The 23,448-nt window shown below is 38.9% G+C and overlaps 1 protein-coding gene across 1 annotated transcript in view; it reads right to left on the bottom strand.

Annotated features, from left to right (window-relative positions):
• Positions 1-8,893: 8,893 nt before the first annotated feature.
• Positions 8,894-23,448, bottom strand: part of CHSY3 (chondroitin sulfate synthase 3) — a 196,920-nt gene continuing 182,365 nt past the window's right edge. The window contains exon 3 of the mRNA XM_052777547.1: positions 8,894-12,516. Within this exon, the coding sequence (XP_052633507.1) occupies positions 10,951-12,516 (1,566 nt within the window). The 3' untranslated portion in view covers positions 8,894-10,950. The remainder of the gene's footprint in view (positions 12,517-23,448) is intronic.

Here is a 23,448-nt window from a genome sequence, read left to right as displayed (position 1 = left end):
GCACCAATGTATGTTGGGGGCCACTCAGATGGAAATCAGCTTTGCAGAAAGGGCCCTGGGTGTCCTGGTGGACACAAAATTGAACATAGGTTATCACTGTGCCTTTGTGGCAAAGAAGGCTAATGGTATCCTGGTCTGCATTAGGAAGAGTGTTGCCAGGAGGGCGAGGGAGGTGATCCTTCCCCTCTCCTCAGCACTGGTGAGGCCACACCTGCAGTAGTCTGTCCAATTTTGGACTCTCCAGTACAAGAGAGAGATGGAGCTACTGGAAAGAGTCCAATGAAGGGCCACAAAGATGATGAAAGGAGTGGAGCAATTCTCCTGTGAGGAAAAGCTGAGAGAGCTGGGACTGCTTAGCCTAGAGAAGGCTTGGGGGGATCCTATTAATGTATATAAATACCTGGCTGGAGGTTGCAAAGAGGATGGAACCAGGCTCTTTCCAGTGGTGCCCAGTGACAGGACAAGATGCAATGGGCACAAAATGAAACACGGGAGATCCCATATAAACATCAGGAATCACTTTTTACTTTGAGGGTGTCTGAGCACTGGTACAGGTTGCTCAGGGACATGGTGGAGTCTCCATCCTTGGAGATACTCAAAAGCTGTCTGGACATGGTTCTGGGCAATCAACTATAGGAGTCTCTGCTTGAGCTAAGCAGGGGGGTTGGACCAGATCACCTCCAGAGGTCCCTTCCAACTGCACCCAATTCTCTGATTCTGTGAATCTCAGGCCTCTGACACCAGTGGGAAAGTCTGGAGCAACAAAAACTTACCCTAGGTGGAGGACAACCAGGTTAAGGAATATTTGAATAAACCAGATATACGTAAGTCCATGGGACCATACAGGACACACTCATAAGTGCTTGGGGAGCTGTCTGATGTCACTGCAAGGCCACTGTTTATCATCTTGGAAAGGTCATGACACTCAAGGAAGGTTCTTGAGAATTGGAAGAAAGCAAATGCCACCCCATCTAGCAAGATGGAGGATCCAGGGAACTACAGGCTGGCCAGCTTCTCCTTGATCCCAGGTGGGAGATGGAGTAAATAAAGCTGGAAACCATTTCCAAATATATGAAGGACAAACAGGTGACTGGTAGTAGCCAGCATGGATTTTCAAAAATGAAATCATGCCTGACCAACCTGACAGCCTTCTACAATAAAATAACTGACTTGGTGACTAAGGGGAGGACATTGGATGTTGTTTATTTGGACTTCAGCAGGGCTTTCAACTCTTCCATAACATTCCCATAGGCAAACTGAAGATCTACAGACTAGATAAATGGACACTGAGGTGGACTAAAAACTATCTGAATGGCCAGGCCCTAGTTCAGATCCAGTCCAGTCACTAGTGGTGTACCTCAGTAGTCAGTACTGGGGACAATACTGTTTCATATCTTAATGACCTGGACAATGGGACCAAGTGCACTCTCAGCAAGTTTGCAGGTGATACAAAACTGGGAGGAATAATTAGTATAGCAGATGGGTGATACCATTCAGAAAGACCTTGACAAGCTGGAGAAATACACAAACAGGAACCTTATGAAGTTCAAAAAAGGCAGGGGCAAAGTTCTGCTCATGGGCAGGGATAATCCTAGGCAACAGTACATGCTAGGATCTGACCAGGACTGGAAAGCAACTTTGCAGAGGAGGACCTCAGGTCCAGGTGGACAGCATGCTGACCATGAGCCAGCAGTGTGCTCATGCAGCAAAGGCAGCCAACTGCCTTCTGCACTGCATTAGGAAGACCATTGCCAGTAGGAAGAGGGAGGTGATCCTTCCCCTCTACTCAGCACTGGTGAAACACCTCTGGGTCCCGTTCTGGGCTCCCCAGTACAGGGACACATGGACATACTGGAGTGAGTCCAGTGAAGGGCCAAAAAGATGATTAAGGGACTGCAGCATCTGTCATACAAGGAGCAGCTGAGAGAGTTGGGAGTCTAGAGAAGAGAAGGCTCATGGGGATCTTATCCATAACTATAAATACCTGATGGAGGGGAATAAAGAAGACAAGAGCTAGACCTTCCGTGGTAGTGCCCAGTGGGTCTGGTTAAAGGGGCACAGGTTGCCCTTTGAGGCTGTGGACTCTCCACCTATAGAGATATTAAAACCCAACTGGACACAGTCATGTGCAATGTGCACTAGGTGATTCTGCTTTGAGCAGGGGTTTAAACTAGATGATCTCCAGAGGTCCCTTTCCATCTCAGCTATTCTGTGATCATGTGTGCTTCTGTGAAATATGTGCAGTACATAAGCATGAGAATTTTTAGTAAGGTGCTTATTCATCTTCAGGGAACTGCACTCCACTATGGAAGGGAGGTTGCCCTCCAGAGACCTTGCTGACCCCACCACTCTGGGAGTGCTAACAGAACCAGCCTTGCAGTAGAGAAGTATGGGTGCATTAACACCTTTCCTGACATTTTAATTTACTTCACAAGTACTACTGTCAGCCAGCACTTAGCAGTTAATTCTGTAATAAAGCAACATAGTTGTCATGAGTGTTAGCAGGAAAAAGAGTATCATGAAAATGTGACTTCACAAAGTCTGATATATGTCTCAGGAGCTAAGCACCTCTGGCTTCTTCAACATTTTCTCTCTCCATTTTCAAGGGTTCACTTCTCTGTGTCACTGAGCCCTTTAAAATCTGCTGAATCAGCAAGTCTTGTATTCTTCAGCCCTAATTTTGGAGATGCATTTTAAAGTCTGGAAAGGTTTTGTGTTCCTGTTCCTGGCAAGAAACTCAAGATGTCAGGAGAAGAGACCTTGGGAAGTGGTAATAAAATTCAGGATAGTTTAAAGAGAAGTGACTGGCAAATGGAAATGGCTTGCAATGGAGCTGGGAACTAATTCAACAAAGTGCTGTAGCTCAGCAATTTTATACAGCAGTGACATCACTACAGAGTCTAACTTAATCATATTTGTATGAACAAACTACCAAGGTGTTGAAAAATAATTTTACCTGGAATACATAATCTTTGGTTAAATGCATAAGCTCACAACAAAATTTGTGCCCCAAATTTAATTCCTTGCAATAGTGATACTAAAAAGGAGATAGATTGCTTTAGTCCTCTAAGTTTGTCATCAGTACCTAAGTACAGCAAAAGCTATAAACTGAAAGAAGATGGGACAAGACTGCAGAAGCTTCCTCTAAGTGCCACCTTTTTGTAGAGGACATTATAATCTGCCCCCCCCCCCCCCAATAATTTTTTTTTCAGAAGATGTACCATAGTATTGGGTATTGCCATTTCTCTACCATTTCTCTACCATTATGCTTCAACTGTTAGTACTAAAGACAGCTTTCCCATTTTATTTACTCTGTTAAAAAAAAAAAGAAAATCCCAGTAACACAGCATTGGAATAGATATTTACCACACACCATGGGGGCAAAACAACATGAAAACAAATGTAGGTATTTTAGGCTCTTATAAAAAGCAAACAAAAGTAGAAATATTTTTATATTAGCTTGGCATTTGCTCCTTACACCACCCCCAGTTAAAGCAGTGGGGTGCAGTGTTGCAGAAATATTTTCCTGTAATGTTTCCCATGTTTCTCAAACAGCACTGCAAAGCATTCTGTACCCAGTGCTTAATGGTTACATCTACGCTAGTCCTACGCTAGTTGTTTTTTTATTAAACCTTTCTAAGTTCTTCTTTTCTTCCTGCAGTTTCTTTCCTTCTATTTCTTGTGCTATTTTTTCCCATCTACTTTAATGTCTATTTTAATTAAATTTTGTGTTTACACAGGTAGTCTGTTTTCTGCACTGTGTCTGTATCTTCTTCCTTTCAAATTTATGGACTCTTATTTCTCCCTCTCTATTACTGGCTTTTGCCCTCACATACCAAGGCTAGTAAAATTGCTTACCCACAGACTGAATTTCTACTTCACAAGCAAAAAAAGATCCATTTTCTTGGCTCCTTGTATGATTTCCCATGCACTTTTCTTCCCATCGCGCACCCTTATCTGCTCCTGTCACATACACAGCATTTATGCTCTCTTTCCACAAAGCTTTATGAATGGGCTTCCCCACCTGGTGCTGAGCCAAATCCAGGCAGACCTAGATTAGCTCCCTGAAGAGCACTGCAACATGTCAAGCATAAAGAAAAAGAAGAAAGGGAATCTTCTCTTTGGTTTCTTGCATGCTCCCTTCTTTGCCAAGCCCCATGTTTCTCTCAGAGCACGCTCTCTTCTAGGGATGTTCTAGGCTAAGCGTTGATCTCTCTGGTCTCTTTCATACATGAGGGCAAGACCCAGGGATCTGCCTTTGTGTCCTTCCCTTAAACACCTGTTGATCATGGCAGAAGTTATGACTGATATAATTCTACAAGTAATACAAATCTGCTGCTACCAGCAGCTCTGGAGTGGAAAACACAGCATTTCTCATTCACTTTTACCAGTGACATCTTCCTATAACTTGTTTTCTTAAAAGCACCTATAGTTTCTGGATATCCTCCAGAATCAGCACATGCCAGCCTCATCACTTGGCCTCAGTTATTTAAATAAATTTGCTCAGCTTTGTCAACAGAAAATATTCAGTGATAACTCATATTCATTCCAGATTTCTCATCAAGCAAAACCATTGTATCAATGCAGCAAATGAAAGACCATAGGTGAACATACCTTATTTCAACCACGTAGCTGTGGTTGCAAGGTTACCCCAGCTGTATATTACTGTCCAGAAGCCTTTGCTCAAAGAAACTCTTTCTCATTTAAAGCAGTAGTGTGCCACATAACAGTGCAATGTATGAAGTTAATGGAAAGACTAGAGCATCTTAGGCACAAACAGAACAAAGCTGTCAAAGATCTCACTCCCAGTTAAATAACAATATAGAATGTCATGTCTAAAAAGAGAACAGCAAAAAGTTGTAACTGCCAGTTAAACTATCACTTCAGTCAACTTGGGCTTGCTGGTCAGAACAAACTGGGTGTGAAAGGTCTATACATTTGGTATTGCTCCAGATGGTTTCAGCATTTGTCACTGCATGTACAAGTGGAACTCAAAGCAAGGCAAAAAGCTTTCAGGAAGAAAGGAAAGCCCAGTTCTACTTTAAAAGAAGTTTTGTGTTCCACTCTTAACATAATAAAGACATACACACCTCTCTGGATTTACATCATTCCTATCCATCCTGTCACCCATGAAACACCTTTTACTGCATTCCTCACTTAACTGCATTCCTCACTTTTTTGTTCAACTGGTGGTACCACTGTGTTTGGACTTTGTGCCTGCTCCCACCAATCATACACTAGAAGCATGAAGGTAGATTCCCAGAATCCATGATGCTTTGTACAGACTCAGGCTTCTACTTCTTACCTCTGTCCAAGACAGCCTACTAGGAGAATTGTCCTTATCTGGGAGCAGATCTGAGTTTTGGTTTTGAGGTTGAACTATGCTCAGCAGTTCTCTTCTCTGGTCACTCGTGGTTCAGCCACCATCTTCATAGCATTTATTCAGCTTACTTTTTCTTTAGTCAGCAGCGTATGGATGAATGTGTAAAATAAACACAGTTTATTGCTCCAGATTACCCTAAGCAAGGGTGAGAGCAAGTCATGAAGGCTTCCCAAATAACCAATAATAAAAAATGTTCATGAACTCAAGCACAAGCATTTTTTTTTTCATAATTCATTTTATTCCTTCTACCCCTTTTTTGATGAAATCACCTAAAGGCAATTTACCTGCTCTAAGTAAAAGTGTTTGGCACCTGCATTAGCTAGCATACATCTCCTTTAGGAATATCTTCACAGAGCCCATTGCATTGCTGGGGCCTCCTTTTTAAAGGGATGTCTTCAGTGGGTGTGCCCAGAAGCTGTGGCAGCAGATGTTTTTTACTTAAGTACCTACCATCTGATTATGCCACACCAGAGTCCTGCTGAGTCTGACAATCAGTCTCTCACATGTTTAGGTAAGTCTTGCCTGCTGTATGGAGCTGGATGCTATGCCCATAGCTTTGCAGACACTTAAAATCATTGCTGGACATGGCTGATTTGTGGAAAACACTATCACACTGCAGGCATCCTATGCAGGGCTGAGGAGATCTTCCCACCTGCACTACAAAAGAAACAAAACCCAGCAGCCTACAGTATATAGAACACCTTTTGATCTCTGCCTACATGGTTAAGCTTTCCACTAATGCTAAATAAACACTAAATCAGCAAGGATGCTTTTAATTTATCTTCAAAGTTCCTATAAATGGCAAAAATCTGTTGAATAATTAGGTGCCTAGAAAATAAGGATGTAAAATTAACAGTTTGTATCATATAGTCCATATATGTGCTGTCTTACATGTTAATAACCATTATTTACTTTATTAAAACTATGGAACTGATAAATATGCTTCTGGAATTCTAGATGAAAGATTTGAATGCAAAAAAAACCCCAAACAAAAAAGAGATCAATAAAATGCCCAGATTCTGTTCATTTTCCTAGACTTAAGGATTGGAAAGTTTTTGCATTTCCTTGCCTTGGTGGGATTCCGGTACAAAGGAGACGAGAGAAAAGGATGAAGTAATAATATTCAGAACACTTCTAACTTACAGTGACAGGCAAACGGAAACAATTTGAAGCAGGACTGGAAACTCATTCAGCAAAATACTCTAGTTCAGCTGTTATTTATGGCAGTGACATCATAAAACCATAACAGAAATATCAGGCTAGCTCAAAAAGTTTCAAATACTGGAGTAATAAATACTGCAAATGGGAAGACCCAAGGAAAAGAAAAATAGGAAGGAGAGAGTGAGTCATGAAAAGCCAGCTCATTAATCAAGTGAACAAATGCTGACAGAAGAAAATTTGAAGAAAATTATTCTAAGAAATGAAAGACTTTAAAATGGACTGATTTAACTTTATATGTTACTTACAGACTCATGACAGAGTATAACCTTCAGTGATATTCAGTTATTGTAAATAGTTAAGACTTTTGTGGGACATCTCATTGTGCTGCAGTATAGGACCACAATCATCACTGCTACCCTCACATCATGGCTGATTTTTGTGTGTATCTACTATAGGCATTTTTTGTTTTCTTCTCATCTGGTTCTCTTTTAAAAATAGAGCAGAAACACAAAACCTTCCTCCAGTCAATGGCTCACCAACTCTTAGTACATATTTTTTTCCAAAAATTTTAACCAGTTTCAAGTTGCAGGAAAAGCAGATGTAGACTGCATATGTGTTTTGTTTATATCTTAAAACTAGCACTGCTCTTTGAAGCAAAATCTTCTGTGTGGCAAACTACATCTTAACTAATCACTAGAATTACTTCTTAAGAAACCAAAAGAAGTTCAAATTGCTTATTTGCTCTATTTAAAGAAAGTGGTTGTTAACTCATTCTTCTCGGATGTCTCCACATTTCCTCAGGATCCACAGTACACTCCTGTGAGCCATTTTATCAGCATTATAATTTTTCTAAGACTCTTGAGGCACTGTTAAGCACTGTTAAGCACTGGTACAAAGGCTCCAAAAGGCAATTCTGCGCACATCCTTCTGGTGTTTGGTGAGTGCAGAAGGTGCTTCTCTCTGTACTGCTTTTTGGGAAGACTGTTTGGCACCCTTTCCCGCACATGTCCCATGCTATGGTAGGACTCCAAGTGCATGGTCCAGGCCCACTAGCCCCACTGAGTGGAAGGACTGCTGGTTTTGCCCCTTCCTTCACAATACCCCTTGAAAGGAAACAGGGAAGAGTTGTGGGACCTCCCTTTCCACCTGGGACAGGGAGACACAGGATCTGCACAAGATACCCTGCTGCCCCAACCCAATGAAACCTCAGTTTGGCGACCTCCTTTCACTCCTCCCAAACTCTGATTAAAACGGCCCTTCCACTTCCCAAGAGCAGCTGGTGGCAGCAAGCGCAGCTCTTCTGTTGCTGGCTTGCACTGCCTGTTGACAGGTCCAGGGAGAGGCACCTGGCAGTGCTGGTGGCAAGGAGATGACACAGGCAGAAGGTGCTGACTCCCACGGCTGAGCCTCATGCCTCCCCCTGGCCCTCTGCCTTTCTCCAGCTTGAGAACCAATACCCTGATCCAGAGTATACTCAGCAAGTCTTAGGAAGCCCAACCTGATGTGTTTCCTTCATCCAGAAGATGCAAATGCTCTGTTAAATTGAGTACTGTGAATGGGAAAATGCCAGGATGGGGGTGGTGTGGGGATTTCTGAGGTTTCTGTGTGGTGATTGCTGAGATTTAACAAAGGCAGTGTCTGAAAAGCCGAAGTGCGAGCAGTTCGCAACCCACTTCCCAGCAATGGAACCAGGGAACCTCTTCCCAGGGTAAGGAGGTTTTGGGAAAAATTGGTCATTATGTTCTATTATGAATTCATTAGTTATGCATTCACAAAGGGACATCATACACATCGGAATTTCATTTTACAATCAGGATTATGATTCAGACTAGACAAAAGCAAACAGTTAATTAGCACAGACATTCCCGTCTTAATCTATACATCCATAACATTACTCTAACACTTTTGTGCTTTTTTTTTTTCTTTTAATATGATCTCCTTAGAAGGCATATTATTCCTTAAACAAACTAACACAAGTTCTCAAGTTATCTCAGGATAGTTATTTCAAAAAACAATGCAATATTTTATAATAAACATTTATAATCAGGTTTTTAACAAAGTAATTCATCATATAAACAAATGAATCAGTCAGACACTAAATAAATATTTGTACTGGTAAATACTAGCATTTTGCTTATATCATGTAGGACCTGATCCTGCAAGCCCTCTGTATACATCTTTATCCCCACTGAATGATTGGTTTCATTTCTTGTTCTAATCTACTATTTTACTTTGAGCTGAGCAAATACTTTCTGGCCACTAAGTAAAGTAATTGAAACAAGCACTGGAATACATCCCAGCAGACAATTATTTCCTTAGATGTCTTTGTAATCATTATTTTTTTTCCTGTTTATGAAATCATCACAAACATTTATCAACAGGCATTCAGTTTTGATATTTACAATCTGAGTTGCATCAGTTAGACAAGATTGATCAAGTAAATTGTATGTTCCTTGTTCTTGGCTTTCTTATTGAACAAAGCGTGATCTTTGCACTCAATTTAAAGACCAGTTTCCAAGAACTATTTCATAAGTAATACTGAATTTTACTCTCTCCAGACATTTGAGCTAACAATACTGGGCTAGGAAGGCAAGTGCCTCGAGAAGAATAACAAGCCAGGAGCTCTCCTTGGGGAGGGCAGACAAGCGTGAATTACCTTCTGTCTGTTCTCATCTACCACAATTAATACCTCCTCCAAGGCAACAGGGATGGCCTTTTTTAAAGCATACAAAAAGCTATGACCAGCCCTTCAATTCTGAGTTTATTCACTCCTTTTCAGGGATGCCTTTTTCCTTGCACAGTAAATCCCGAACAGAGATGTACCAGTGAATTCCAATCTCTTAGTTGTTTTTTGAAAGGAAACACAGAAGGAGTCAGTTACACCTGAAGAACTTACAAACTTAAATTCAATAATTGCTTACTTTTTCCTGCCCAGCTCTATTTCAGATATAGTTTGAAATCAAGGGTACTGAGGTTATTAGATATACCCACTGCATTCATTTAAGTTTGGTTGAATTCTGATGGTTTCTTGGATGCCTTTGAGTGCTTAGCACAGCATAACATGAAATGTTCCAAGCATGTGGCAAAAATAACAATGATTGTAACAAAGGGCTGCCTGAACTGAAAAGAGGAATATATTTTGAAATTACTCTGTCTCTATATCTATCTATATATAGGGAACCCCCCCCACACACACACCCACACACCCCCTATATAAACATTTCTCTAAAATACAAAAATTGATTTTATTATTTCTTACGTTGGTATCATTTTAAATACTTTACTCCATAAATTCACAATATGACAACTTCAGGCTGTCCAGAGAGATAAATCTTAACACAGTCTTATAACCTCCACTAATATAAATATATTGGCAAGGAACTTTGACCAGCAATAGTAAATTTTGTAACTTAAATAATTATGCTACAATTATTTTAATTTTAATAACAAATTGCTACTGAGTACCAATATTCATGGAAAATGTAAAAAAAAAAGAAAAGATACAGCTTTAAGTTCTAACGCTGCATCAAGTGTGGCTTTATGAAAGGAATGTTAAAGAAAATTATGTATTAGAGGCTCATTCTAAAAAGAGAAACAGCAACTTAACACTATGTGTTTCAAAAAAAGAATATTGTATGCCTGCACTTTATCATAAATGACCATATTAAGTCATGGTTTCTTCTTGCCTGCAAATGAAGGATGTTGGTTCACAAATCTTCCAAAGTGTACACGAGCATTTGATTAAATCCTGTTCCTTTTGAAATTAAAGTTCATTTACACTTAGAGTGAAGAACAATGAGAAGTTTGTTATTATAATAAGACATTTAAGGACCTTGGTAGCCAGTACCAGTTGTATTTGCAAGTAGCTCCTCAGGTTTTCTTTTTTTTTTTTTAAAAATAAAGGTACAATCGTAGTTATTCATTTACTTTAAAAATTCTAAAGATGATGAAAAGTAGCGTTTATACATATAAGTCCTCATATAAATTATAAAACTCAAGTTTATCTTATAGAGTTCCATCCCCAGAAGAAGCATAAAGCACTTTTGTGGTACCTTCACCAGTAAATATTTGTATCACACCAAATCTGAGAAATGCAACAAAGATGATACTGCATCCCAAAGCCAAAAGAGAACATTCTTCTGATGCAGTCTATTGTGATGGATGTGCTCCATGGGATCATATGATTGCCGTGACTTGACTGAATTTCAAATAAAGGAAATATGAAGGAATTCACCTCACCAGTTCAGTAGGTATAAGAAACATCAGTGAACAGCAGACTCATCCTGTTTGAGGTCAAAGGTCTTTGGAAGACAACGAGGAGGGAGTTTAAAACTACGACAGCAAAATCAAATAATAACAACAAGAATGAGGTAAACTCCCCTAAAAAGGCCAAATAGGCTGAGATGTCAGGAGAGACTTAGATTGTACCTGACCCCCAAATGTTTCTGTAGCCAGAGTTCAGCAAGCTGCATGGTGGAGGCAAACGTACTTGCTTTGGACCCTAAGCACATTTTATATTGTTTCGGATCTAAACTGGGGTCACACTGAACTGGATGAAAAATATGGACGACTCCTACTTCTTGACTTCTGAAAGCCTTCAAGCCAGATGTTATCACTTTAGTAAAGAGGTCTACATCCTCAAGTCCCCAGCCTTGAATTGAGGTATCAAATCCACCAGCAGTAAGTAGATCGCTTTTGTAAATACAGGTAATTCCAAATCCATACTCCCTCCAAAATCCAGTTTTTTTTGTGAAAACAAAACTATTGTCAGCTGGAGGGTTGCCTCCATATATTACTTTTGGATCATATTGGCTAAAGATGATAGGGTAGTAAACCTGTTCTCCCTGAATAGTGTTCTCTCTGCATCGCTGGAGGAAGTCTGGTGTGAATACCAGATCAACATCACAGAACAGTAGCAAAGTGCCATTGTCAAATCGAGATGAGGCCATTTCAAGACCTAAACCTCTAGAAAACTTTCCTGCCATTGGAATCAGGGTCATATCAGCCTTAGGATACTTAATGCTGTATTCTTTCATTAGCTCTATGTGTTTACTGGAGTCTTGGCCTGACTCAGAACTGAAGAGAATTATTGCCAACTTTACATTCTGCTTGGGAATCAGACAAGTCTTCTCAAAGTTACCCATAAATCTTGAGAAAATGTCAAATCTTCCTGTGAGAGGGACAAGAATATGTATTTTCTTGTCACTGCGTCCCACAATGTGTTTGGTGCCTTGGAACGATGAGGAAAAAATCTTCAAAGAATTTGAAAGAAAAGAGAAAGATTGAGTGTCAGTGTTGGTATCCTCCAGCAAGCTTCTTACATCCAGCTCCTCTGCTTCTTTGAAGAAAGGTTTGCTAAACAATTGCTGAAGGTAAGCGTGGCGTCTCACCGGAACCGTAACTTTCCTTCCTTTGTGCCTTTTGTACAACAGCAGTAAATCCAGGATGTACTCCACTCCATGCAGAGGGTCCACCCTGCGGTAGCCATACTGTATTTCCTTGAAATCAATAAGCCTTCCTCTAGACCTAGAGTTCTCATTTATCATTTCCATGACTTGCATCACGGTGTCATCCAGTGCAGCCTGCAGGATGCTGCTTAGGCTCTGCCGGGGTGGCTGGTTCTCCACCATTGAGTAAAGAAATTTTCCTGTCAGGAACTCCCACTCAATGACTTCATCCTTTTCACGTGGCTGGAAATGATTGAAAGATGGCATCATTCCCAGTTGCTGATCTTCCTTATTTACTTCACTGTTACTGAGCTTGCTCATCAGGGCACTTTCTCTATGGAGCTGGATGGTCCGATAGCGCAGTTCGGAAATTTTGCGACTCAGTATGTAATTGTGCAGCCTGTATTGGTAGGCTGGTCTTTTGTTTGGATGAAGTGTTATGGCTGTGTGAATCTTGCTGTTGTGAAGATCTTGAATGTAACCCTTGCGGTTGTGTTCATAGTTTTCATGGAACAATTGCTGCATCTAGAAAGAAAGAGAGAAAAAAAGGAAAGACTAAGTGGAAGTGCTTCTACCCACAAAAGGACCCACATTGGTACTGTGGATCATTACCAATTCTTACAGATCATGGGGTTTTTTAGGCACAGAACTTTAAAGTATTCAGTATGAATTATTTACACTGTTTTGGTCTCAGTCTCAGTACTGTCCCCAGTAAGCAAATATTGTCCTCTAACTAAACAGAAAGGCAGATATCTTGGGTTTATCTTTACTTCATCTAACTGAAAAACTAAATGAAACACTTAAACAAAGGTCTGTAGGTAATATTTCTGAGTTCCCAGGTGCAGGCTGAATGCTGCTATGCATGAAACACTAAGTCTTCACCTACATCTAAACCCTTATTAGCACAGATCCTTACTGAAAGGTTACCAACACTGGAGATGTTTTTCAAGAGGACCCTGGATTTATGTCTATGGAGCACAAAGCTGCTTGTATTTTCTATGGACATATGCAAATAGATTGTGCTACTTAACATTCAAAAACCAAATGGACATCATTTCAACAAAACTATTTTTCTCCTCATGTGGACAAAGAATTCAATGATTTAAATATGGCCATTGGAATATGTGTGTTGGCAGGGATACATGTAATAGAATACATCAATTAAGCTATAGATCATGCTAGTATAACTCACCCTGAGTAATTTCCAATGTATTTCTGTGGCAAGAAAAGATATTCTACTTCTGTCAAATCAGTAATTGTAATATCTTCTAAATAGTGAAGAGATACATTTTATGGCTGAAGCCCAGGTCTAGGATTTAAAGTATCTGGCCTTGATACCTTTCTGTGCTAACAGCTAAACTATGAGCAAATCATAAAACTTTCTCTGACTCAGTTTTCTCCCTAAAAGAAAACTTAGCTCACTATTAATTTAATGTGATGAGTATTTATTCTTAAATGGGAAGGAATATGGAGGAGTAAAATATTAACATCATAAATACATTTAAGACCCACTGCTCTTTGCTAAGCTAACACCTACTAACTCCAGAGAAACAAAATTATTTCCCATGAGTAGCAGATAAAGAAGAGGCTGCTCTTTTTCATCTGCAGACTGGTCTGTAATTAATACATAAGGAAAATATGCTAATTAGAAAATGTTCAAGGACGTGTTGTAAGCTTGAGCTATAATCAGATTTTGAGATGAGTACTGAAGTTTATCTTTTATACAATGAGGAAATCAAGAGAGGTGAGGTCTGATGACACAATGTCTCAAACTCAAAACATTTAGCTCATTTTACTGCAATTCCTTCCACAAGAGAGGTTTTGCTACCAGAAGTAATATTAAGCATAGGGCAATAAATGTAAAACAACTCCTAACAGAGCTAAGAACCACAACAACTATTGAAAATCCATTAGCATGTACAAGAAATACACATTGCCATATTTAGAAAAACAGAATGTTAATACAAAATTTCAAGAATGTCCCTCCCACTCCATTCAGACCCCAAATGACTCTGCTTGAGCAAACATAGCTACTACCATTAGTCAGGTCAGCATTTTTGAGGCTACAGTCATATAATATGGAGAAAAGCAACAGCCTAATTCTGAAAACTACCTTAAGCTATCTTAAATTGGCCTTTAGTAAAACAGATATGTCTGTTATATTAAAGCGAGAGTGAGCGTGAAAAAACATACACAGTTACAAAATGACTCAAATACTCCTTATTCACAGAACTCCTACCTAAAGCTGTCAGAGCACATTTGTTCTGTCTTGGGAGGTGGGTATTTCGCTTGTCTTATGGTACCTGAATTTTCACAGTAAGTTTTATTTAAAGTAGTATAATGTATTTTATCCAAAAGATTCTTAACAGATGACAAACTATTGCTGTAAAACTAAATGGTGTCCTCTTATTGTGCAAATTCTTCTGCAACCCTTGACTTATTACAAGCTCAGCTTCACAGCAGATTCATTAGCAGCACTCATTTAACAGGAATATTCTATTAACATAAATACTGCATTTTTATTACATTCCAATTTCAGATGCCTTAGTTTATTAGATATGCTCCACTGAAATCATAGCGAGAGGATGTACTCCATTATACTAATGATTTTGCTTTTGATAATCAACAACAGATTAACAGCAGCAATGAAAAAAAATTTGAATCAACTCAGTAATACAATATTATCACACATATACAGAACTGTACTAACCCATTTTAAATGATGTTACTGAACACTTTTAATAGATCTCAATACAGAGAAAACAGTTCAGAACAAATACAACACTGAAATCATAAAATTTTCCTGAAGATAGCAGGTTTTAATCTTGGTGCCACACTGAAATTTGGTTTTGATACTGCAGGACAAAAATGTCTTTTTACAACTCAAATTATTAACATCTGGATGAAAGCAATTCAATGTGTTCCTAACTTTGCTTTGCAATTTCTAAGCAAGGTAGTCAAGCTTAGGAGGCAAAGGGAAAGATGATTCAGTTTCCTGGAGAATGGATCTCTTCAAGGGCCTGAATTGGTCAATACAGTCATAAGTGATCTGGAAAAGGATATAAATTGAATATAAATTAAAATTATTCAGCATGGCAAAAGTAAACCTGCTTGCAAAAGTTCTTGTGATTTTGAATGGCTAGGTAATAAAATGGCAGATTAAATTCTGTGTAGATAGATGCAAAGCACATGTGAAGAAGGCAATCCTAATTATACCTGAAGAATGTCAGACTGTGTGCAAGCTGTTAGCACTCTGGAAAGAGAACCTAGTTACACAGTAGGCAATTCTGTGCAAATGTCACGTTGATGTTCAGTAGTGATGAAAGGAAAAGCAAACAGCATGAGGACAAGTCTAGAGTGAGTCAGAAACATCATTATATGGTTGTGGCCATAGTACACCCGAATCTTGAAGGCTGTGAGCAGGTACCTTGTCAATATCATGATGTCCTATCTGAAAACAGTAACATATGAGTAGAAAGGTACTAAGCAAAACCACCAGATGATCACACATGTGGATCATTAGATGAATAGATGACTAAGGCAAAAGGGAGTAATCCAAAGAGGGCCAACCCCAAGATCTATAAAGTCAGTAGCACCATAAGGAAAATGGATAGTAATATTCACTGTCTCTTCTCACATAAAGAACTATGACACATACAATGATGCTCCCAAGATTCAAAAACAAAAAAGGAAATACATAGCTCAACCACAGAATTTACTGGCACAGCAAGCTGCTGATGGTAAAATTTTGCATGGCTTCAAAGAGTGAGCCAACAACTTAGTGGGAAGCTTCAGTCATTGTTATGTTAAACACAAAGGTACACTTTCTCCACAACATTGCTGTACTGCAGGCTCCTGGAGCCACAGCTGAGGCTATATCACAATATGTCTTTATTGCCTTACACCCCTGCCTCGGTTTCTTCTACTGGCTACTGCAGAGAGAGGATATTTTGTCAAATGAAAATTTAGTCTGACATAACACTTTACGTTCACTAAAAGCAGTGAATGACAGAAGTTGTCTTCAATTCAATATAATACATGGAGGCACAACATTTTATTTTTTCATACTGCATGACTCTGTTACTTTCCTGAAGAGTTCGCTGTCTTCTGAACAATTCTTACAGCACAACTAACACAAGAGTTGGCAAGGACTTCTGCTTGCCTCTTTTCACGCCAGCTGAAACTAGAAGTTGGCAAGAAATGTGAATAATCTAATTGTGCTCTGAGGAACTCTGAACTGCAAGCAGGAATAAAAAAAAATGAGAAGAAATAAATTAGAATAAAGGCAATGCTTTATTATCGTGGCAGAGAAATACAATAGCTAATATATAAGTACTATGTAATTTGCATTGCAAGCTCTGAAATCATTGTAATCTCTGTGATTTACTGATGTAATAAAAAAGGAAAGTTCTTATTACATATACACAAAAGCCCAAACCAACCTACTTTATTATTGGAAGACTATCACATATTAAAAGACTGAATGCAAATGGTGCTTTTTAAATTAACACTATTTTTCTATGAGCATTGTTTAAGAACAATTTCTCTCATTTAACAGAGAAGACGTGGAACTTAATCCTCCAGCCAGTCTAGCTCTTCCTAAATCTACAGTAGTACTAAACTGTTGACCATTTTATCTAAACTGGACTTTTAATAAATTTAGAAATAAGATGAACAGCAACTATTCCTGGTCTTTCTTCACCCTGCTCTTTAGTGTTTAGCTCTCCTAAAGATGAAGATTTATTCATATTCATTTCCAGTGACTTCAAGGGGCATTTCATCCATATTGTTGAAAATATTCTGATAAAGAAATTAAAATCTAATTATATATATATAAGAGTTTGGTTTGATTAAGAAGTAGAAAATTGTGAAGCATAGGTATGGGAGTGTTAAGTTTGAAATGTAGTCATAGGAACTTAGAAACTTTAGGAACTGTGTTATGTGTGACTATAGGAACCTTAGTATTGTTAAGTTTGAAATAAGCAAACCATAGAAACCTCACCAGGAAGATACTGGTCTTTCTATGTTTTGTTTCAAAAACTAAGGAAACCGTCATGGACACCAGTTTGCTGCTTGGAAACCCCCTTACCCTTCCCATCTCGTAGAGTTAAGTGACATTGACCAATGATTGTTTTAACAAAGGAATATTAATAAGGTGGTATGATTAAAAGACCAATCATTGAAAAGGAATTAACATTTTGTTTGGAAATCTAGTGAATATGTATAACAGGTGTGTATTTAACTGTATTGTTAGACAAGACAGGTGCACACGATAGGTGGAGCGATCCCCCGTGTGCCCAGCGCTGCAATAAAGGAGTGCCTGCTTCTTAACTTCTCATTGCTGTTAAGGAGTTTTATTCCGGATTTCGGCAACAGTTTTGGCGACCCAGATGGGACCTTGCGAGTGAGACTGGACGAGATCGAGTGGTGATCGAACTCCAGCCGGCACCGAGGGATTCTTGGGGGGGAACCATCGCTCTCGACTCACAAAGCTCCTCGCAACGTTCCCTGGAGAAAGGGTAAGGCACTTCTTCTTTGGAATTTGTTTGGATAGCCTACCCGTAAGGCGCGGCGAAAGCTTCGCAGGGTTGGGGCTCAGAGGGTACCCGTTTGTGTAGAAGCCTAGGCGTCTGCCCGTAAGTCATAAGCGAAAGCTATTGCTGGGTTGGTCATCTGTGTATCTGTGATAAGTCTGCCCGTAAGTCATAAGCGAAAGCTATTGCTGGGTTGGACATCTGTGTATCTGGGACAATTGTCATTTGCATTTATTTGGTATTTGATATTTGGTATTTGGTATTTGATATTTGGTATTTGATACTCGATATTTGATATTTGGCATTTGATATTTGGTTATTAATATCTGGAACTTTGTTATTTGATATTTGGTGCATTTGGTATTTGATATATAAGTATAATGGCATTAACCAAATTATTCAAGAGTAAGAGTATGGGAAATATAACCACTGATGAAAAGATACCAAAAACATCACCATTGGGATGTTTATTGACACATTGGAGTGAATTACATGATGATTTACGTAAAAGTCAAATGATTGAATATTGTAATCATTGGTGGCCTTTGTATGTTTTGGAAGAGCAGGAAAAGTGGCCAACAAATGGAACTTTAAGTTATAATACTATATTACAGTTAATGTTATTTTGTAGGAGAGAGGGTAAATGGAGTGAAGTGCCATATGTAGATCTGTTCTTTTATTTGAGGCAGAGAACGGATTGGCAAAAGGAATGCAAGTTAATTAGTCGAGACAATTTGGTGATGACATTAACTTCAGAAAATAAGAAAGCTGAGTTGTTGTTCAGCTTGTGATATTGGAAGGAGGTGCATTAGATGTATAGTACCAAAAGAAGATGAAATGGAACTAGAATTAGAAATAGCCCCACCAAGGGAGGAGCAGGATCTCTCTCCCTCACATTCATGGGAAAGGAGTATTGAGTCAGGGAGAATAATTTATTGGATAGTATTGAAAAACAGATGGTATTAAAAACTGGAAAAGCACAAGCAGAGACAGCACTTATGAATGAAATGCTCTCTGGAACTTTGGAACAGAGTTTTCCTTCGGGAGATCCCCAGTGGGATCCAAATGACCCTGTACACAGGAGAAGGTTAACTCGATATCAAAAATGGGTATTGTATGGAGTAAAGCATGCAATGCCGAAAGCTTTGAATTGGTCTAAATTATATAAGATAAAAATGAATCTCCCTCTGTGTTTTTGGAAAAATTGAAGGAAACTGTTAAAAAATATACTGATTTGAAATTGGAAACAGAGGCAGAACAACAGCAATTGACTTTGATTTTTATGGGGCAGTCAGCAAAAATGATGACTTTAAATGAATGAAGGGGACCGGAGGGGAACCCAGTTGAACCTCTGGTTACAATTAAGCTGGGAAATGATAAAGTTGAATTTTTAGTTGATACGGGAGCAGTATATTCTGTTTTGAATACTTATAAAGGGAAATTGGGAAATAAAACAGCTAATATAATTGGAGCGACTGGGAAACAGGAAAATAGACCATTCTTTCAACTCCTTGATTTAAAATTTGGAAATAAAGCAATTACACATGAATTTTTGTATGTACCAGAATGTCCGATACCCCTGTTGGGTCGAGATTTGTTATCCAAATTGAATACACAGATAGCTTTTGAGGAAGGAGAAATTCTTTTAAAGATACCAGAATCAAAGACAGGAGAAATATTGATGATACAAGAGAAGGTTAAGATTCAGGAGATGCCACAAGAAGTTGATAATGCTGTGATCCCTACAGTTTGGAACACAGAGATACCTGGAAAATCTAAAATGGCACAGCCTGTAAAAGTAGAACTGAAGGAAAATGTGAAACCAGTGAGATTAAAACAGTATCCAGTTAAACCTGAGGCTAGACTGGGAATCAAGAAATTAATTGATAAATTTTTGGAATATGGAATCTTAGAGGAGTGTGAATCTGAATATAATACTCCAATTTTACCAGTGAAAAAGCTATCAGGAGAATATAGATTAGTACAGGATTTGAGGACGATAAATCAGATAGTGAAAGACATATATCCTGTAGTGGCCAATCCATATATACTTTTAACAGCTCTAGGGGAGAATCACCAGTGGTTTACAGTGCTTGATTTAAAGGATGCTTTCTTTTGTATACCCCTGGAAAAAGGAAGTTGAAAATTATTTGCTTTCGAGTGAGAAAATCCAAAAACAGGACGAAAAACACAATTGACATGGACAAGATTGCCGCAAGGATTCAAGAACAGTCCAACAATTTTGGGAGCCAATTAGCAAAAGAACTTGAGATGTGGAAACGAGATGGTCCCAAACCTGGACATTTGCTCCTACAGTATGTAGACGACATATTGATAGCGACAGAAGAGAGACCAGCGTGTATAAAGGTAACAATTGATCTTTTAAACTTTTTGGGGCTAAGCGGGTACAAAGTCTCTAGAACTAAGACCCAGACAGCAAAACAGACTGTGATATATCTGGGTTTTGAAATCTCACAAGGGCAAAGACAGTTGGGAACAGACCGCAAAGAAGCAATTTGCAGTATCCCGGAGCCGAGAAATACCCACGAATTGAGAACCTTTTTGGGAATGACTGGGTGGTGTCGGCTATGGATAATGAACTATGGTCTGTTGACTAAACCATTATATGAAGCTCTTAAAGGTCCACCATTTGAATGGGGTCCAGATCAGCAGAGAGCTTTCAAGAATCTAAAACAGGCCCTGATGACAGCACCAGTCCTGGGACTTCCGGATCTGACTAAAGACTTCCAGTTATTTGTACATGAGAAACAACACATTGCACTGGGAGTGCTGACTCAGAAGATGGGAAGTTGGAAGCGACTGGTTGGATACTTTTCCAAACAATTGGACTTTGTAAGTAAAGGCTGGCCTGCTTGTTTGAGAGCAGTAGCAGCCACTGTGATGATAATACAGGAGGCCCGAAAATTGACTTTGGGAAGGATGATGGTGGTATATATACCACATATGGTGATATCAGTATTAGAACAAAAGGGGGGCCATTGGCTCTCCCCAAACAGAATGATGAAATATCAGGTAATTTTGATGGAGCAAGATGATGTACTTTTGAAAACCACTAATTTGACTAATCCTGCAGTCTTTTTGAGTTCTATACAGGAAGAAGGACAACTGGAACATGATTACCTGACTACCATTGAGTATGTATATTCCAGTCGAGAGGATCTGAAGGATGTACCTATGGACAATCCAGACTGGGAATTGTACACAGATGGTAGCAGCTTTGTTGAAAATGGAATCCGCTATGCAGGATATGCGGTAACAACTGAAAAATCAGTTATAGAAGCCAATGCTTTGCCAAACACAGCTTCAGCTCAGAAGGCGGAATTAGTGGCTTTGACAAGGGCTCTAGAATTGAGTGAAGAAAAGAAAGTGAATATTTGGACTGATTCGAAATATGCGTTTGGTGTGGTCCATGTCCATGGGATTTTATAGAAAGAAAGAGGATTATTATCCTCTCAGGGGTCCAACATTAAATATAAAGAGGAGATTTTACATTTACTACAAGCAGTTCGGAAACCAACTGCAGTAGCAATCATACACTGTAAAGCACATCAGTCAGAGAATACAAAAGAGATTATAGGGAACAGATTAGCAGATAAATCAGCTAGGGAAGCAGCCAAAAGGAATGCCCTACAAATGACATTAATTCCTACGAAAACTATTACAATACCAAAGGTAAAACCTAAATATTCAGAAGAGGATGAGAAATTGGGGAAACTATTAAATGCAAGGAAAAATTTGAAAGGATGGTGAGTGACATCAAAAGGACAAGTAGTAATTCCACCATTTGTAATGAGGGAAATAATACAGACAAAACATAAGGAATGTCATTGGGGGGCAGAAGCATTAATAACTCTTGAAAAGACAAGTAGTATCAGTAAAAATGCTAGAAATAGCTAAAATGACAACTGCGAAATGTGAGATATGTTTAAAGAATAATCCAGTTGTAAAAAGGAAGGTTCAAATGAGAATGTTGAAATCAGGAATGGAACCAGGGGATTATTGGCAAATAGATTTTTCGGAGTTACCTCGACAGAATGGGTATCGATACATTCTGGTGGGGGTTGATACGTTTACAAGATGGCCAGAAGCCTTTCCCTGTCGGACCAATCAAGCAAAGGAAATCATTAAATGGTTATTACAAGAAATTATCCCGAGATTTGGAGTACCAATTGGAATCTCTTCTGATAGAGGTTCCCATTTTGTTGCAGAAGTGGTCCAGGGTGTTAGTAGAATTTTGGGAATTATATGGGACTTACACACACCTTGGAAACCACAATCTAGTGGGAAGGTGGAAAGAATGAATCAAACATTGAAAAGACAAATTAGTAAAATATGTCAGGAAACTAATTTGAAATGGCCTCAAGCACTCCCACTGACCCTTTCACGAATTCGGGTTCAGCCAAAGAGTGGGACATTAATCAGTCCCTATGAGCTATTATATGGTAACCCTTATGAATCTCTTGAACCAAATCTGAGCATACATTTAAAAGGAAAACAAGATGTATATAATTATCTGCTTTCTTTAGGAAAAAATTTAACTACACTTCGGAGTGTGGTTGTTTGGAACAGACCTCTGTCTTTGGAAAATCCAGTACATGATTTCCAACCAGGTGATTATGTCTATGTGAAGACATGGACTTTTGAACCTCTTCAGGAACACTGGAAAGGACCCTTTCAAGTATTGTTGACTACTTTCACCGCTGTCAAGATTGCTGAATCAGATGCATGGATCCACTATACTCGGGTGAAGAAAGCTCCATCATCTTGGAAAGTTATATATAGAGACCCTAGAACCTTAAAACTGACTTTGAAGCATGCCTAATCTTCCATATAATTTTGAAATCTGGGGGAAATGCATTTTGATTTGGAAAATAATATTGGTGGGGGTCTGGTCTGAGATTGTGGCTGAACAACAAGTAACAGTGAACTATGGAGGTATTCTGGGATTGGGATGTAACTTTACTCAGATTCCAGAATTTGATCCTGACAAATTAGAAATTAGTTGGATGAGAGATAAAGGAAAAGGCAAGTATCTACCAGGACAAATTGAACTGAAGAAAAAGACAAGAAATAAGAAACAAACTGAACAATTAATTTACCTCCCAAAGAAAACTCAGGAAGAAAATTTGATGGTAGGATTGATTAAGGGATTTGCTAATTTCCAGAATGTGACACAAATTACTGCCTGTTTACCAATACCAAGGGCAGTTGGTGAATCCGTTCCATGGGGAATTTTGACAATGAATTTAACTAATTTAGAACATAGAAATGTGACTACCCACTGTGAACAAAGGCCAGTAGTTAGATGACAAGAACAAGTGACAATTATCAAGAAGCAATGGAAGTCTCCAGGGAGCAGGGCAGATTGTGAAAAATTATTAAATTCTGTTTTTATTAAAGTTGGGAGATTTCATAATGTAGGATATTGTACTTATGATAAACAAGTTAAGAAAAATACAACTCGAATGATCATGGAATGGAAATGTGACAAGACTAATCAGACAATGTTAGAAAGGACAATTAGTTGAGACTCTGTGTGGTCTATGACTATACTGTCTCAATTCCAATATATGGCTAAAGCTCCTTGGTGTTTTACTTAGGATGGAACCATTTTTACAACTTGGCCATCGGTAAATGATAAAGGGAGTACATTACGAGAAAAGGAAAATTCAGTACTTTGGTGGAAATGTGAGAAAATATACAATTACAATACTAAAGACATGACAATCCAAAGAATTCCACCTTTAGCAGCAACCGTGAAGTATGGCTGCTTGTGTAGAGGACTTAAAAATGATCTTCAATTGACTGAAACCTTTAAACCTAAAAGAGGAACAATATTTAGTTGCAGAAAAATTACTATTCAGAGTCTAGGACGCTTAGTTTGGACAATGAGTGATGGAAC

The sequence above is a fragment of the Harpia harpyja genome, chromosome Z (genome assembly GCF_026419915.1).
Source record: "Harpia harpyja isolate bHarHar1 chromosome Z, bHarHar1 primary haplotype, whole genome shotgun sequence".
In the NCBI taxonomy this organism is placed as follows: Eukaryota; Metazoa; Chordata; class Aves; order Accipitriformes; family Accipitridae; genus Harpia; species Harpia harpyja.
This window is presented reverse-complemented; position numbering and strand designations above follow the sequence as displayed.